General features: G+C 41.9%; 1 protein-coding gene across 1 annotated transcript; it reads right to left on the bottom strand.

Annotated features, from left to right (window-relative positions):
* Positions 1-24: 24 nt before the first annotated feature.
* Positions 25-16,195, bottom strand: chtf18 (CTF18, chromosome transmission fidelity factor 18 homolog (S. cerevisiae)). Its single transcript, XM_030732396.1, has 22 exons — positions 15,996-16,195; positions 14,941-15,030; positions 14,701-14,851; positions 13,603-13,792; positions 13,374-13,466; positions 13,214-13,266; positions 11,849-11,990; positions 11,509-11,733; positions 11,327-11,424; positions 11,088-11,211; positions 10,864-11,000; positions 10,655-10,748; positions 10,478-10,576; positions 10,248-10,378; positions 8,092-8,206; positions 7,038-7,262; positions 6,721-6,870; positions 5,215-5,345; positions 3,523-3,667; positions 3,345-3,440; positions 1,949-2,018; positions 25-204 (listed from the first exon to the last, which is right to left on the bottom strand). Exons 1-22 carry the CDS (start codon positions 16,081-16,083, stop codon positions 83-85), a joined length of 2,769 nt encoding a protein of 922 aa, XP_030588256.1. The 5' UTR covers positions 16,084-16,195; the 3' UTR covers positions 25-82.
* Positions 16,196-18,372: the final 2,177 nt, after the last annotated feature.

The raw sequence follows: 18,372 nt of genomic DNA, 5'->3' as shown, positions 1-18,372 counted from the left end.
GGATTTACATTGATCTGATGCGTTCATATGATACAACAACAAATACAGCAGAGAATAAGAAAGCAGTGCACGTGTGTGTGTGTTACAGCAAATCTCTGATGTAAACATTTCGCCTGACAGCGTTGGACATGCCCTCATTAAACCGGAACCACACGTCACTGTTGCCCACTGCTGTTCCCATAGATGGATCAGCACAATTGCCACCTGTGGAGACAGAAACAGGCTTTTAATACATTCATTTAGGTCTCACTGAAAGTTAAAGTAATACAAGTATTTTCATATTTGATTAAACTGGTGACTTTTGTCATGTCTGCAAACTGCTACTTTTGCAGACATGAAAAAAAAAACTAATACCAAAATAACCACTTTATTAATTTTTAATAGTCTAAAACAGTTTTATAAGGATTACATTTCAGCATCTTAAACCAGTGACTTTTATAGCAATAAATCCGTAGAGTCGATGCCGATCCATTTGACTAATTCAGCTCCAGTTTCATAATAAGGGAGAATAAATGGAGGACCTTCATCAGGCATTTTGCCTTTTTTCTTTAATGGAGGACTTTAGGACAGTGGAAACAAGCTGCGAACACTTCATCAGCCTTCATGTTCAAAGGCTACTGGTGTGAATATCTCCGTCTAAACAATCAGAAACAGACTTCATGAGGGTGGCCTGAGGGCCCGACATCCTCTGTGCTTTTCACAGATGAGAGCAGGTTCACCCTGAGCATATGTGACAGATGTGAAAGGGTCTGGAGAAGATGTGGAGAACATTATGCTGCCTGTAACATCGTTCAGCATGACCGGTTTGGTGGTGGGTCAGTGATGGTCTGGGGATGCATATCCATGGAGGGACACACAGACCTCTACAGGATAGACAACGGCACTCTGCCAGGTTTCGGGATAAAATTCTTGGACCCGTTGTCAGACCCCTACACTGGTGCATTGAATTCAGCCCTCTGTGGGTTGATAATTTCAGTTTCAATCAAACAATGTGGCATCCTTTCATTCTTAACACATTACCTAGTCCATATCAGTATAGATATCCAGCATGATTATGTTTTTGTCCCCCATTGAGGTCTGATGTGTACATATGCGGAGGACACCAGCTCCAAATTAGTGCTTCTCAGTCATCTCCACATGCTGATCCAATCAAATAAAAGTCCGGGAAGCAGGACACAGGATTTGGAGCTGAGCCTGTTTCAGTAAACAAATCCCGCCGTTGTTCCTGATTTGACCTACAAATGGCCACGGGTCTTTTTTTCCACTCCAAACACACTGCTGATCAATGTCCCTGATGCAATGGTTTCAGGAAGGTTAGTGCTTTTAATGGGTCCACTTTTAATTGCCACAACTGTAGAATCTGGACCAATGACACCAATTTTCTTCCACAGTGTATCTGTGAATTTCACTTTTTTTTTTTTTTTTTTACTTTACACTAATTGAGACATGCAAAGGGTCCTAAACTAACAGTAATACACTTTCCCAAAACTGCAGGAAAACGTGTGGAGGTTTAACGTATTCAAACACAGCAGTCAGACGTGCTTCCACTGAAAGGTTTTATTAGCTTTCAAAGGCTACAATTACTGCATTTGAGAAAAATGTAGTAAACTAACTTTAAGGAGCACTCTACATTAAGGTATGTGAATAAATATTAAGTATGTTTATTCTATTGGCTGATGCACAAATATAAGGATCAGGCTGTGTAAAGTATTGTATTTGGCTAACAGAGATGTGATAATATTGTTAACGGGTAAATGTAGGTGGCAACACTTCTGGTAATCCAGCAGCCCTGCCTGCAGGCCGCCACAAAAACAAATGTTACTTAACACACACTAGTTGTTACTTCTGGTGTGTCTGGATCTGTGCTTTGAGGCATTCTTTGAATCTAAAGCTCCTGTGTTCTCCACATTTGATATAAATGAAGACATGCTAAAAATCTCAGTGGTACCTGTGTCTGAGGATGCCTGTGGTCTCTGCAGTTTAGGGGCAACAGCTCGACCAAAGAAATCCACCTCAGGCTGTAGTTCACAAACACAAAAATGGAGTGATGAGAAGGATGAAGTTAAACAGCAAGTTCCAAAAGCACTGTCCTCAATAACAAGGTCAATATCAATGAACAATCACATGCGCACGCACACACACTCTCTCATTAGCCTAATTTCCCAGTTTCTCCATTAGGGACTGCGACCCAGTGGCTTCCTATTATCCTCATTCCTGCCCTCTAGAGGCTCCATCACTCCATTACTATTATAACTCAGAGAGGCTCTGATGTTCAGTGCCAACAGGCAGCTCCTCTCTGGCTCCACCAGCAGGCACCAACTAACACATACATCTGTGAGGAGCTCCGTACCTGCAGAAAAAAAAAACGTTCTATTGTTTCCCCAATTATTTAACAATTCTACAACAAACCCTGTGGCTGCAAAACAAGCTGATATGCTGAGTTTGGGTTGCAACAAACATGGTGCTGTGCATTATGGCCTGACATCTCCACTTAGTTCTCATCTGTCCAAAGGACACTGTCCCCGAAGTCTTGTGGTTTGTTACTGTACTGTCATGAACTTTAACATTTAACGTGCTAACTGAGGCCTGAAGAGTCTGTGATGTAGCTCTCGGGTTTTCTGCAATTTCTCTGAGCATTGTACAGCTGGGCTGACGTGTACAATCTGTTGCAGAACCCAAAGAAAGCAATTCTCTCTAACAGAAAATACTTCTCCTGTACTGCTCTTCTGTGACATACCTACAGTACATCACCATGTGACGCCTCTCAGTGACTCCCTAGCTTCTTGTTTGGGATGCATTCAAATAAAGAATAGTTCAGAGTACAATTATTCCTCTTAGTGCAACAGTGCCTCTCCAAATGTTAATCTGAGGAATTAAAGAATAATCCCAGCAGATTACTTCAGTTTTTTAGGGCAACATCACCAAAACAAAATCAAGCAAACAAAACCCTCAGCATTAACCCTCAGCTGATGTAGGACAATCAGAAATTATTCTTTCTTGTAAGGTAGTGCCCCTCCTCTGCCCCAGTGTCAGCTGGTATGGACTCCAGCACCCCATGAATTGTATAAGCGGTTGAGAGGCTGCAATTTAAACTCGTGGTATAAACAAGAGAACAAAGCTGAGGCGTCTGGTACAGAAATATTCTGGTTGATTACTGCGTTCTGCTCTGACCATGTTCACAAGGATACAAACCTAACATGACAGTTTAAACTGCTAATAACTACCTGATTGATCAGGTTAAAAACTCAGAGCATATTATCAAGCAGTCTTGGCCCAAAGCAGAAGTGATATTAAAGAAAATGTAACAGTTAACAAAGATGAGTGTGTGTGTTTGTGTGCCTCACCCTGCTCTCCACTGTTGTCTGTTTGACAATATTCTCCAGCCTCTGCTGGTGATTCCTGCTTGCTTTAGGACCAGCGCTCTTTTTTTCTTCCATTTTCTGCGTCACACAGACACAGTATGTTACAAATATGTTACATTGTTAGCGCACGCGGCCTGCGCTGTATGTTTCGGAGTCTCACCGCTGCAGGGTTTCGCTGCAGCATCAGCTGCTCGGCCCTCCTCATCTTCTCCTGCTCCATCTCTCTGCTGATGGTTTGTTTGGCCTGGTACGTCAGCTGGCGGCGCGGCGGCAGGCCCGGAAACCTCACCACCTCCTCAACACGCCTGCAAACGCACAGTAAACAAACAACAAGAGATGCACATAGTTTACACATAGTCAACACAAATGCACTTGGAGCATGATGCACCTGACACGCAGCTGAACCCTGTTAGATGACAAACAATAACAAACAGCTTCCACTTCTGGTCTCATGGTTGTTTTTGGTTTTCCAGAATAAAACCCCGAATCTGTCATTCTCTAAAACTTTAATCCTCTTACTGCTGATCTCCAACTCAATCCAACACACACACACACACACAGACACACACACACGCACGCACACGCACTCTCGCTCAAAGCCCCATAGACCAACAAATAAAATAAAAGCAGTCATACGGTGCAGTCAGCCATTTATTATAGGATATCATTATAATTAGCAAACTAAGGAAATAGCTATCTGGATCAGCTTCTCTTTATGCATTCTGTATCTGCATCTACAGACATTATTAACATCAAAATCTATACAATTTAATAGCAGTTCTGTAATATTTATAAAGGTTTTTAAAATTGAATAACATTGATTTAGCTTTACATATAGCAGCAGGTTACTTCTAAATTTTTAGCCATATTCAGACTCAGAGTGTGCAAGAGACACTCATCATCCTTAGAAACCACAGACAAGACAGGACTACTGCATCAAAGCAGACACAAGTTTTAAACTTTTTAAAATGAATTCTCATCTTTCCTGCTCTGCACATCTCTCTCTGCTCACACAGTCCAAGCTGACCAATCAGCAAAAAGAGAGCAGTCCAATCAAAAAAAATCCTGCCCAGCTGGAGCGGATCCGCTGTTTACGATCTTAAATGTTTATATCCACAGCTGTGCTTCACGCCTTTATCCATGAGATATCAGAGAGTGGTGTTGTGGTGTGCTAGAGAGGGCAGGTACAGAAAGGTGTAGATCAGCAGAAGCAGCAGCAGAGCCAGCACTAGGGGCAGGCCCCAGTCGTTGGTGACCAGCACTTCGTCACAGCGGGCCTGCAGGAAGGAGCCGTCCTGGGCGTCCCGCCGCTCCTCCACATGGGCCGGCATGGCTGAGGTAACAAGCTAGTTAACCCATTCTAACAACGGCAGGTGCCGGCATCCTCAGAAGTCACAAAAATGAGGGTCAACAATGAACAAATGTCTCCCAAGTTAAACCATCATCCAGATTTTAACGAAAATGCACTTTTTCTTCTTTTATTCCTCAGCCTTTCAAACGGTCTCCTCTGCACTGACTCCCTAATAACCTTTCTAACGTAACCTATCCATCCTTTCATCCACTCACCCATTCACCTGCACCCAACGGTGAGGGTTTACTGTTTGCTATCCTGCTTCAACCACGACCATCTCTCTCTCACACACACACACACACACACACACACACACACACACACACACACACAGAGTAGGTGTTAAGGGGATTAATCTCTAAGCCTCCATGCAGAGAACCACGGTGTGGACAAGAGCAGTGACCTTCAACACCCCACAAACACACATCAGCTCTGCTTGAGTCTAGTGTACAGTGGAGTCCAGCCAATTTTGTGTGTGTGTGTGTGTGTGTGTAGACTCACGGTTCTAGTACATAGGTGTACTGTCCCTCTGGAGTGCGGTCCTGCCTGTAAGACAGGTTGTAGGCCAGCATGGTGTCGATCAGCTCACGCAGCTGCTCCTTCTCTCTGCTGCTGAACAGCTGTGGATTCACCTGGATGAAGAAGACATTATCACATTTTCAATTGTGTTTTTCCCTATGACCACTCACCCGTATGTATTTAAAGAGATGCAGAGGCTCAAAATATGGTATTCCAGGTGCTACATTTACAACTCCATGTCCAAAAACAGTTGGGATGCTGTGTAAAACATAAATAAGAACAGAACGCAATGATTTGCAAATCTCATAAAACCAGATTTTATTCATATTAGAACAGAGAAAACATGTCAGATGTTTAAACTGAGACATTTTTCTATTTCATTAAAAATATTAACTCATCTTGAATTTGATGGCAGCAACACATCTCAAAAAAGTTGGGACGGGGGAACAAAAGGTTGGAAAAGTAAGAGGTACTAAAAACAGTTGGAGGAATATTTTGCATCTAATCAGGTTAATTGGCAACAGGTCAGTAACATGACTGGGTATAAAAAGAGCATCTTAGAGAGGCATGGATGGGCAAAGGTTCACCAATCTGCAAAAAACTGCCTGTGAACACAGTTCACCGTGCCATCCACAAATGCAGGTTGAAGCACCATCATGCGTCTTGGGCTCATCACCAAGACGCTGTGAGCTAACACTGTCATCTTCTCTGGGTCAAAGCTGTTCTGTGGTCAGAAAACTCAAAATTTCAAATTTGTTTTAGAAAACACGAACACCGCATCCTCTGTAATAAAGAGCAGAGGGACAATCCAGTTTGCTATCAGCCCTCAGCTCTAAAGCCTGCATCTCTGATGGTACGGGGGTGCATCAGTGCCTATGGAATTGGCTACTTAGGCATCTGGAAAGACACCATCAATGCTGAAAGGGATATACAAGTTTTAGAGCAACACATGTTCCCATCCAGAAGATGTATTTTTCAGGGAAGACTGCATATTTCAGCAAGACAATTCTAAGCTGCAATCTACAGCTATTACAACAGCATGACTTCATAGCAGAAAAGTCTGCCTGCAGTCCACACCTTTCACCGACTGAAAACATTTGGAGCATCACAACGTGAAACCTACAACAAAGACGATCCAGGACTGCTGAGCATCCAGAATCCTATCAGACAAGAATGGGACAACATTCCTCTCCCAAAAGTCCAGCAACTGGTCTCCTGAATTCCCAGATGTTTACAGACTGTTGTTAAAAGAGAGGATGCTACACTGTTGTTACTCTACTTTTGAGACGTGCTACTACCATCAAATTCAAAATGACCTTTTTTTTTCCTTCTTAAATTTCTCAGTTTAAAAATTTGATATGTTTTTTTTTTTAAATGTTCCACTGTGACCTGCATTCTGTTACTATTTACATTTAACACAGCTTCCCAACTTTTTTGGAATTGTACATACAGACATGTACCAAGGTTACTATGTAAGCTTTTACACACAGGCCGCAGTTTGGGACAGATGACGTCGAGGAGCAAGGTGAGGATATCGAGGGACAGGCTGAGCTGGCTGATCCTCGTTCTGATACTCGCTGGGATGTCGGCCAACATGGTGGACAGCGCGTTCTTGCAGCTGAGGAGCCGAGAGGAGGCCTGGATGGGACAAAGTAATGACTGGATCAGCAAAGATGCCTTAAGAAATCTTATGTTTGATTCTTTTTATCACTTTTGTTTCATTTGCCTTCTTATTTTCATTGTGATAATGTGAAACACTGCTTTTTCTTCATACCGCTGCACAGGTGTATGCAGAAGATTCGTACCTCGTGCTGGCTGTGGGGATAGCTGATGCGGGGCACATTCGTGTGGGCAAACAGGAAGTGAAATGTGACAGAAAGAAAGGGCAGGTATTTCATCAGAGAGAAATTCTGCCCATGCAGAATCACGTGGCTCAGCTTGTCTGAGAAGGACAGCCAGTTCAGAGCCTCACACACGCTCTGGAGGTTTGGGTCCCTCACACGCATGGACAGATAATTATCATACAGACCCTGAGGAAGAGAGATGTAACATCATTACATAGTGAACCATAAACTGTTCTTTAACCTATAAACTTCAGTATGGGTCAGTGCTCCTACTCGGCTTTTCTTTTTCTTCTGTCAGACATATTGTTATACTGGATGCTCATATTAAGCAGGGACAAAGTTTCAAACAATGAGGTCAGCATATGTGCAAGCAATCCCTGTGAGCCAAAACCCAGAAGTCCCACCCACCTGCTTTTCAAACCTTCTGTTTATGAGGGACAGCGAATCAGAAGAAAGTTGGCTTAAAGGTAGAGGAACTTAAGAAGCTCATTTCAGACAGTGGATGAACTGAGAAGCTGCACGAAGGCCCGATATGAAATAAAGTAGGATTATTTTGAACTGTGTGTATGCAAAGCTACTCAGGTAGAGTCCCAGAATAACAGGAGCACTACTAAGCGGGTGCCAACGCTCAGCTGTTTTGGATTCGTAAGGGGGGGGTCAAAATGCTGTTATAGTAAAGTCAGTGTTCTTGAGTTATTGCATTCACCAGATTTTCAGAAAACTTGACCTCTGACCTTTAGCTTGAGGTCAAAGTCACCGAGATTCAAACTCTTCTGAGTGTTTTAGAAGATGCATTTATGGCGTGAATTTGAACATTCTACGTTACACTTTTCTCAAGTTATGCCCAGTGTTAATGTTCTTGTGGAACAGCCGCCGCTGCCACACCGCCAAGGCTGTGACAATAGCTCGACTTTCTCTTTGAAACAGCTGAGCTAAAAATAAGCAACTGGAAATGAGCAATATAAAGTCTCCTTTAAAGAAAATAAATAACAACATGGAAAGTTTCCTCTATTACCTGAGAAACTTTTTCATATTCTCCACTAGATGAAGCCAGATGTAAGATGTGCTGGAACCTCTGAGCTCCACTCCCTGAACCCGGTGCCTCCTCAAACCCCTCACCGATGCGTTTCCTGAAAATAATGAGCGAGCAGGTTTTGTTAGGACGGACACAGAATGAGATGACAGAGGAGGTAGTGAGGTTTTGCCACATATTGCCCTCTACACATCTCATGTCCCTGTTGTACTGTTGGTCTGCCCATCTCTCTTTTATTTTAAAGCCAACAGAATACACACAGTAACACGTTTCAACTAACAAAACTATGGTTTCCTAGAACTTTCACCTGGTTCAACTGAAGACTTTAAAAGTCATTTCAATACTGTGTAAAATGGACTTTAATGCTCAGTCATTATGTCTCAGGTCCATCTATTCATTTATTCATATTTCAATCACTTTTGTCATTACTTCAGAATACTGAACTGTAATTTATATAATAGCCTGGATGGATTAAATGAGTACCTTAACAAAAAAAAATAAAATAACGAATTTTGCATATTGCATATAAGTCAGAGATCTGGAACAAAATTACAGGTGAAATTTCAGCTAAATTCACATCTAAAACATTTTGGCTCTTTTTTAAAATCTTGGAAGGACACTTTTTTTAATAGAAAAAATTTAAATCAGTGCCCTTTAGGAATATTTAAGACAAACTGAGAGCGTCATCTATCCCACAAAGCTGCACTGCATTGGAAGTCATAGTTGCTACAGCTAACTGATATTACACTGAGAGTAAAACTAGACACCGAAACACATTTGGTCTAAAATAAAGTAAACGTGAAAACTAAACCTCAGGGACTAAAACTAAAACATAATAAAATATAAAGGAAATATTTCTAATTTAGCTCTTTGAAAACTGGTCAACACAACTTGCATGAGGGGTTTGTGGTGCATAAGATTATTGAGATGGATGTCGGGGGATTTTTGACAGAAGGACCACAGCAGGAGTGAAAGGAAAGGTTTAAAAGAAGGTAGTGAGACCTGCCATGATGTACGGTTTGGAGACGGTCGCGACGGCAAAATGACAGGAGGTGGAAGAGCTGAATATGTTACAATTTTCATTGGAAGTAACAGGATTAGAAATTAGTACATCAGAGGGACAGCTCAGGCTGAGCAGTTTGGAGACAAAGAGACACAAGGCTGAGATGGTTTGGACATGTGCACAGGAGGGATAGTGGCTATATTGGACAAAGGATGTTGAAGATGGAGCTTCCAGGCAGGAGAAAAAGAGGAAGACCTTCTCAGAGGAGGTTCAATGGATGCAGTGAAGGAGGAGGGTTGGTGTGACAGAGGAGGATGCTAGAGACAGGGTGAGATGGAGGCAGATGATCTGCTGTGGTGACCCCTAAAGGGAGCAGCTGGAGGAGGAGGAGGAGGAGGAGGAGGAAAAAGAAGAAATACAGTGATCCCTTAGCTATCACGGGGTTATGTTCCAGAGACCCCCGTGTTATATTTATTATACATTTATTTTATTATTTATATATATTTTAAGGCTTTATAAACCCTTCCCACACTCCTACTCTCATACTACAGCTTGAATGGTGAAGATGATAAATTATGTAGCTGTGCAGTACTGATGGTCCATGAAGGTGGTGCAGTACCTTTTTCCTCGGCCGTAACTTCTATTTTCGCTAAAGGCGCAGGCATAAATTGTCTCTTTGAATGATGAACTTAGTTATAGGGTGTTATAGATATACAGCAAAATCCTGCCATATAGTGAAAACTCCGTGAAACAGAACTAGATATATATTTTTTAAAAAACCCACGATACAGCGAAGCCCCAATAAGTGAACTGCGATATAGCGAGTAGTTGGGATGTCACCATGTGAGAGCACTACCCTCACAAAGTGTTATGTTTGTATTGTTCTAAAACAGACAAATATGCCGCTCTTCCACATACTATAATTAAAGTAAACATAATAAATTAATAAAACTAAACTCAAAATAAACATTTAAACTCTAAACTGAAAGGAACAAAAATGCATAAACTAGATATAAAATAATGAAAAATACAGCCTTGACAGGAGCACAAAGCATGAAAATCTTTTGCTCTTTTGCCAGAACTTTGTTTTTGGAAACACTCAGACAGGACAGACACGGTGGGGAAGTCTCTGTACCGTTTTGTACGTGGTAACTGGAAGATTTCCTGCCACAGATGAAACAAGCCTTTGTTCTGGTCCTTCTGCCCCACAGAGATGCTCTGAATCGTCTTGCTGTCCAGCTCCTTGATGCCACGACCGTGAAGGAACTGCACAGAAACACAAACACGTGTTTTAACATAATTATAGCGTATTCTTCTCACTGCTTGTGCAACTGGCACGGCCTCCGTCTCAGTGCCGCCACCCACCTGCAGCGTGTTGATGCAGGACCGGATGTCGTTGTCAGTCTTCTCACACAGTGACATCAGAGTGCCCGTGTCTGCCTTCAGCCCCTGCCGGAGTGAGATCTGCAAACAACAACTTCATTTAAAAGAGGATTAGCAGCGCACGCTGAGAAGTCTGTGTATACCTGTGAGTGTGCTGACCTCTGCCAGCCTCTGTGCGAGGCGGGAAGGCTGGGTCTGCGGGAAAGCCAGGAGGAAGGCCTGCTGCCTGAGAGGCCTGAGAGCTGGGACATAACTTAGAAAAAAAAAAAAGATGCATTTAAAGCTATAAAGAAGTAAATAAAATTAACAAATAAAAGACAACAAATAGTCACAGTTCCCACTGCTGTTAACGTCACAGCTTCTCTTACAGGTCATTACAGATGCAGATGATCGGTCGAAGCAGGATGGGCTCCCTCTTCTTTTTCTTCTTTGTCGTCTCTGTACCGGCCTCCCCTCCGTGTCCATCTTTCCTGTTCAGAACTGCCAACAGTATGTTGATGGCAGCCTGCAGAGCACATCAGAGGGCAAAACATTAAGAACAACCACAGTTAGTTATTTAGCTGCTCTTTACATATTTAAAGCCAAAGCGTACCACGGGTGCTCCATCGATCTCATCAATAATGAGGCAGTTCGGCCTCTCATTGGCTCCCAAAACTGACTTCATCTGTGTCGCCGTGTCGATGCGTTTCTGGAACACCTCAGCGCTCCGATCATCACTGCGCAAACATCAACAATACCAAGTGAGGTTGTGAAAGGAAGGACTACAGTAAACCTACTGTTTTTTACGATTTACTGCTGCTATCTGCTCCCTTATGGCTTAGTTTGCCTAACCTGGCATTGATTTCCACCACGTTGTACCCAGCATGCTTTGCTATGACATGAGCCAAGGTGGTCTTCCCCAAACCTGGAGGACCAGATAATAACGCCACCTGGAGAGAGGCAACGATAAATTATACATTGTGTAAAAGCCAGGTCATTACATGGAAACAGATGTGGCGGTGCAGCTGTTTGACCTTGAATTTAGGGCGCTTGTACTGGTCCAGTTCAGCCTCCAGCAGCTCCTCAGTCACCTCAATCTTGCTCTTGAAGCGATTTTGATTTTGATTTCCTTGATTGGGTTTGAATGTATTCTGATTGGCAGCCTGTCTGTCTGATCGGGCAGGGCGGGACTTCCTCTCTCTTCCGAACACTACAGTGTCCCAAAGCTTCAGCCACTTGAGCAGACATCGGTTGGTAAACTGAAAGACACAACACGCGCCGCATACGTGAGCAGTCTCCACAAATACTTTAAGAAGGGAGGTTTATTCATCTGTAGAGCCCTAAAGTCATACGGAAACGCTACACATCACTTACATCGTCGCTGAGCAGCTGTGTGTAGTGATGTGGTGAAAATCTGTCCACCCACAGCCGAGACGCTCGGCCCTCTGTGTCCTCTGGATCTTCATTTTCTTCATCTTCTGCGTTTTCAGATTCAACTAACACATCGTTTACACTTCTGCAACGTGACATAAGTCCAAAAACACAGTTCAAACTCCTGCTCGTGTGTATAGTTACGGTCTTATTGTGTCTCACTGTCATAGTCTCCAATGTCTCAAGGTTTTATTTAGTTCTATTCATCTAAGTTAGTATTTAGCACATTTTTCCACAGTTTCCTATGTTTACTTCCCATTTTATTTTGGCAACTGCGTCACTCTTTCTTTTTTCTGCTTTTTTTTTTAATGCTTTCACTGTTCCAGTTAATTTCACCCGTGTTGTCTTAGCTAATTGCTTCCCTGTGTATTTATACACCTGTCTTTCACCTTGTTACGTATGTGCATTTATAGGCACTTTTCTTACATTACTGATCACTACAAGTCACATTTTATCATTTAAAAATAATACAGCAAAATTCTGTTCATTACTTTTAGAATTTCTAGGTGCAGCCAAGTGGTGGAGGGTCTCCACTTTGGTGGCCTTAGGAACACGTCCCTGCTCTTTGCAGATGATATGGTTATCTTGGCCTCATCAGGTGGTGACCTCCAGCTTACACCAGGTTGGTTTGCAGCAGAGTGTAAAGTGGCCAGGGTGAGAATCAGCACCTTCAAGTGCCCACTTCAGGTCAGGCTCAAGTTGTTGCCCCAAGTGGAGGAGTTTGGTTTGGGCATGTGAATAGGATCCCTCTTCGATGAGGTGTTTTGGGTATGTTCTACTGGGACAGACTGGGGCAGACCCAGGACATGCTGGAGATATTATGTCTCTTGGCTGGCTTGGGAACACCTTGGTGTCAACCCAGATGGGTGTCAACCCAGATGGGTTGACACCAAGACAGAGGTCTGGGCATCTCTGCTTAGACTGCTGCCCCCGTGACCTGAACCCTTATAAAAGGCAGAAAATGCATGGATGGATCATACAGCATTTTATCCTGTGCACTTCAAGCACTTCATCTACCTCACATCTGTGGCCAATTTAGAATCACAGATTAACCCAACATGCATGTCCTTGGACTGTGGAAGGAACATGCAGGAACAGGGAGAACAGGCAAATTCCACACAGACAGGGCCCAGCTGTGATTTGAACCAAGAACCCTCTTGCTGTGAGGTGACCACTCCACCCACAGCACCTTGTCAGTTATCAGTCTGTCTGCTGCGCTGTTTTCTTTTAAACCAGCCCAGTCTGGCTCCTCTTTTGAGCCCCACATGAGTGTGTTGATGTCTCTGAGAGAAACAGGAAGCGAGTTACCTGGCTAGCAGCTCTGTAAGACGCTGCGATTCCGCCACAACCTGCTGGTGGCGCTGAGTGATAAAAAGAAAGAAAAAAATAGACATTTAAGTGATTTTTCAGTCTTCTTATGTTCTGCTATTTTTTACAAGGGGTGCAAGCCAGGTGACGAGTCACTCACCCGCTCTGCTTCTTGTTCTCTCAGCAGCCCTATCGGCACTGCCAGCAGCCCCAATCCACCCTGGGAGTTTGGTACTATTCTGGAGTCCCCTATCTGAAGAGACACATGTAAATGTAGAAGAAAAACAGAAATATTAACCAAACTAGCCCTGGATGCTGCAGTGCAGCTGCTGCACATGCTGTCTGTATGACATTCAGCCTCACAGATGAATAAGTGCGGGGCGTTTAACCTTTGTCTCTGTGTCTTCTTTCTGTCGGAGATAGACCCGATTCCCAGACGAGTCTGTCACACTGATGTAGTCTCCCTCTAAAGGAGGTCGCTTCAGCACATGTAGGGATGCTGGTGCCACTGTGGGAGGTCGCTGTGGTGACTCTGTGATCTCAGCAAAGCCACTGATATCCAGCACAGCAGGGGTAGACCTAGAAAACACAAACATGTTCAGAAGTCTCTTATTTATATTAAAGGCTGAAATAATTTACTTTTACAAATATAATTTTAAAATAATAATTGTATTGTATGGTTATGATAAACACCCAGTTTGGTACATGTTATTGTTATGTTGTTTCCACTTTTTGTCTGTGCAACAAACAGAAATTGCTTAGATCTCTAATGTTTGGACTTTTTAGGAATGTGATGAAGGTTAACATAAGAAAATTAGATAAACATTTTTTATCTCAAAAGTTGCAAAAATTACAATAATTCAATAAAATAAATACAACATGACAAGATAAATTAGCTCAATAAGGAAAAAATTACACAAAAGAAAGTCACACAATGAAGTAGAAAAAAATAGGTAAAATATAATAAAGGAGCTCAATAAGTAAAAATCAAGCTAAAAACAAAAATGAATACAATACAGTAAAGCACTGTAAAAAGGTGAATTTAACACAAAAGGTGGCACTAAGTAAAATAGCTCAATAAATTCAATGAAGCTAAACAAATCATGATTAAAAAAAAAAAAGTCCACTAAATGTAGATAAAATAAAACAGCAAATATCAGATTAAACGCATTAAATTATCTGAGTGTAAAGTGTTGAAGAGTGCAGGGCTGAAATAAACAATAAGCATGACAGCACAGATGGTTCTCTGCTAAACAGAGCCGTTACAAAGAGCTTTGGCTTTCAGGTATGAAAGATTTAATGGAGCTGTCCCTGTGGCAGCAGAAAAACTGTGTGCACACAAAACAAACCAATTTTCATTCCTCACCAGATATCATTTAAAACCAAGTCCTCCACCTTTTTACACGAATGTGCACCATTTTTAAGACTGCCATACTTAAGGGACCTCTGTCTACCATCCTGTTTTTTATTGTATGAATCTGTCCTACCTGTATGCCTGAGACGGCTCATAGTGCTCTGGAGAGGATGGCGGTGTGATGTCATCCCTCGGAGAAGGAACTTTGCTCTCTTGAACTTGTGATGAGTTGAAAAGTCGCTTGACCACACCGGTGTCCTGCTTCTGTCGCTTTGCTTTTGGAGCTGAAGAGAACAGCTTTAGGTTAAAGCTACAAATTTCAAACTTAAACACAACAGGAGGAAAAACAGGTGTACACTGAGGGTGAACTCACTGATGGGCTGATTGTCCAGCAGGTGCTCTATATCTGAGATGTTGTCTCCTGGAACCTGACTGTGACGTTTCCCTGGCTTGCAAGTTTCCTCTATGATGTTAAAGCACACATAAAATCATATATTGATTACTTCAGACATTTTCTGGAGACTTAACCCTAACTTTATCCATAATCACTACTGACCTGCAGAGCCCAACCTCTTTATTGGCAGGCCAATATTATTGGCCATTTGCTGAGCTATGGGTATCGGTATTCATCACGACCGATAAATAAACATTTTAAAAAGTAAAGTAACAAGCGGTTATTTGCATTACTGTTGCCCTCCTATAAGCTCAAAGCAGTCCATTCTCTTCTGACCTCTGGCATCGACAAGACACTGAGAGAACTGCTTTTCAGACCATTCTCTGTGAATCCCTGAGATGGTCATGCAGGAAAATCCCAGCAGATCAACAGTTTCTGAAATAGTCAGACCAGCATGTCTGGCACCAGCAACCATCCCATGTTCAAAGACACTTAAATCACCTTTCTTCCTCATTCTGATGCGCCGTGTGAACTTCAGCAGGTCGTCCTGACCATGTTTACATGACTAAGTGCATTGAGTTGCTGCCATATGATTGGCTAATTAAATATTTGTGTAAATGAGCTTTTGAACCGGTGTACCTATAGAGTGACAGGTGAGTGTAAAAATGATCGCCTCTAATTCTTATTTGTAAACTACGTTTTACTGCACAGGTACGGATATCTTAAACTCTATTTTTATTCTATTTATTATTTTTCTTTATCATGTCGTGTGGTAACTTTTAAGCATGTCTGCTTTTTTGTCGTGTTTTGATCTATCTGAACACACTGAGGCAACTTACCCAGAGATCCTAAAAATAATTTAAAAGCACCCGATGAGCTGTGCCCTTCTAAAGCAAAGCAACACTTCTGAATTAAGCCTACTCATACACAAAAACGCCACTTTTCGACAGCGTGTTCCAGGTAAAAGCTGGGTAGCTTAACAGTTTAACCACAAATTAGCTACCCTTTGGTAACTTGAGCATTTTCTGGCTCACCCTCCAGCTCAGCCAGCACCTCCAGCTCGTCGGCAAATTGCTCCTCGAAGTCGTCCTGAACCTCGAACAGTTCGTCATATTCGTCCATTTCGGCTGGTCCGACACGACCCGAGACACGCCGGCTAAATAATCAGGAAAAAAAATATATTTTCTTCGATATCTTCTTTCACAACTTCGACAGCAACTTCCACACAGTTAAGTTCCCGGCAAATTTTTTGTTGTGAAGTATTACATCCGGGTAATGCCAGTCCTCTGTCTTCTGATTGGTTATTGCGGCTCTGTATGATTTCCCGTCATGCACCGCTTGGCTAATAAATGTCGTGAAAAACTGAAAAGGTTCAGACAGGTTCCCTCAAATAGTCTGATTAAATGTGTGCTAAGCTGCCTCACTTAAAGCAGAATCATTAAAGATTCAAACAGACACGTTTTGTTGCTGCTAGTTTGTCCGGAGAGTGGCGCTGTGACTTCTCTTTGAACGTGTTCATTTCCTGCTAGGTGAAACAAATCCCCGTTTGAAGACATTTCAAATGTTTTGTTTTGTGCAAATCCCTTTGAAATTGCTTCTTTTATATTTTCCATTGCAGTTCATAAAGTTTTCCCTTCACACAGTATTGTCCAACTTGCAAATATCTCAATAACATGCGCAATTGATGTTGTCCTGAACACCTGAAAGGTCTTTGTCTGTAGGCCATCATCAAAATCTATGTCTCTGCTCTAAAGAGCATTTATTTATCCACTTCTGTTGTTTTTGTTTTTGTTGTTGTTGTTACAGTTGTGAGTTGTGATTGTTTGATACGTGCTGCTTTTCCCCAGTTTCTAAACACAGAGACTCCTATACACAACACAGTTATTCTACTGCCTGCATCAGTGCCATATATGATACTGCATATGATAATATTGACCATCCATCCTTCCATTCTCTTCCACTTATCCTGTTCAGGGTCACGGGCGGGGGGCTGGTGCCTATCTCTAATAATACTGTTTATTAATAAAATACTTTTATTTTCTAAAACGGTATATTTCCCTGCATTCATCTTATGGTGCAGTCAATTTGCACTGTTAAAACTTCCATCCATCCATCCATCCATCCATTTTCTTCTCTGTTAGCCCTGCAACAGACTGGTGACCTGTCCAGGGTGTACCCTGCCTCTCCCTATGCAAGCTGGGATAGCCTCCATCCCCCCACCCCCACCCCACACACACACCTGAACTGGATAACCAGAAGAAAATTGATGGATGGTTAAATTATAACAAATTGCAATATCTACATATACATATATTACAAATACAAATTATAGGCTCTCTGACTTCTTATACACATTTTTCTATATATTTTCCCATCTTAAATTTTTTGTTCACCTTTTATGATCCATGTATTTTAAATGCAGAGTTTTGATAGCTTATTATAAGCCTGTTTATACATTTGATGAAGTGGTATTTTCTTCAGACATGACTGGTGGGCTTCCTATTTTACTTTGCCGCTGTGTTTTTTTGTGAGTATGAGTGTGTTTTGTGTGTGTGTTAGAGAGAGATTAATGATGATGATGTGTGTGACGTCAGGGCGTCTCCATGATCACCATCTGCTCCTTATAGCAGACAAACACTGACCAGCAGTTTGTGTGTGACAATGAATTAATTTCACATCAGGGAGCACAAAAGCAAAACCCGTAAACTCTCTCTGACACCCACCCTTTGACTTCTCCATCCTTTCATGTTGTCACGGATGAAAAATGTACAGGTGTGTTCGGGGAAGGTACACATTTTCACTGTGAGGCCAGCAAAAGCAAACATGTCAGAAAACACAACTTCAAACAACAGTGTCAAAAAGAAAAGGTTATGGCCCACGACTAAGGGCCAAATGGAATTTCAATGTATAGTATTTTATTTGAAATTACAACCTAATATATACACATTACTCAGTTAAAACAAGGGGGTAACAGGTTTTTACAGGAAACTGGGAAATAATTATACCGTGAGTAATTTTAAGTAGTGCCTATATTCTGGGTATTTTACAGAAAAGGAAACAAAAATGATAATATAAGTAATTTTAAGTACTGCATAATTAATTCATAATTTTGCAGAAAAACAAACAATATTTTCCCATCTTACACTGTAAGTACGCTGCACTTTTTGACCCTTATTATGGAGTGGCTTAACTTCCAGGTATTTTACAGGAGAGGAGACACTCCTTTCCTGTTCACTCCGTTTGAATGTTATGCTTGAACAGCGATTGTACAAGAAGAAAATTAAGTTCAACTTGGCTCCAGCATTATAAGATCTTACAGGCCTGCAAATTTTGATGGCACCTTGTAAGTTGGTAAGGGAGAACAGTCCTTAACACATTATTATTGGTAAAATAATAGTAATAGACAGTTGA

Source organism: Archocentrus centrarchus, chromosome 1, assembly GCF_007364275.1.
Source record: "Archocentrus centrarchus isolate MPI-CPG fArcCen1 chromosome 1, fArcCen1, whole genome shotgun sequence".
In the NCBI taxonomy this organism is placed as follows: Eukaryota; Metazoa; Chordata; class Actinopteri; order Cichliformes; family Cichlidae; genus Archocentrus; species Archocentrus centrarchus.
This window is presented reverse-complemented; position numbering and strand designations above follow the sequence as displayed.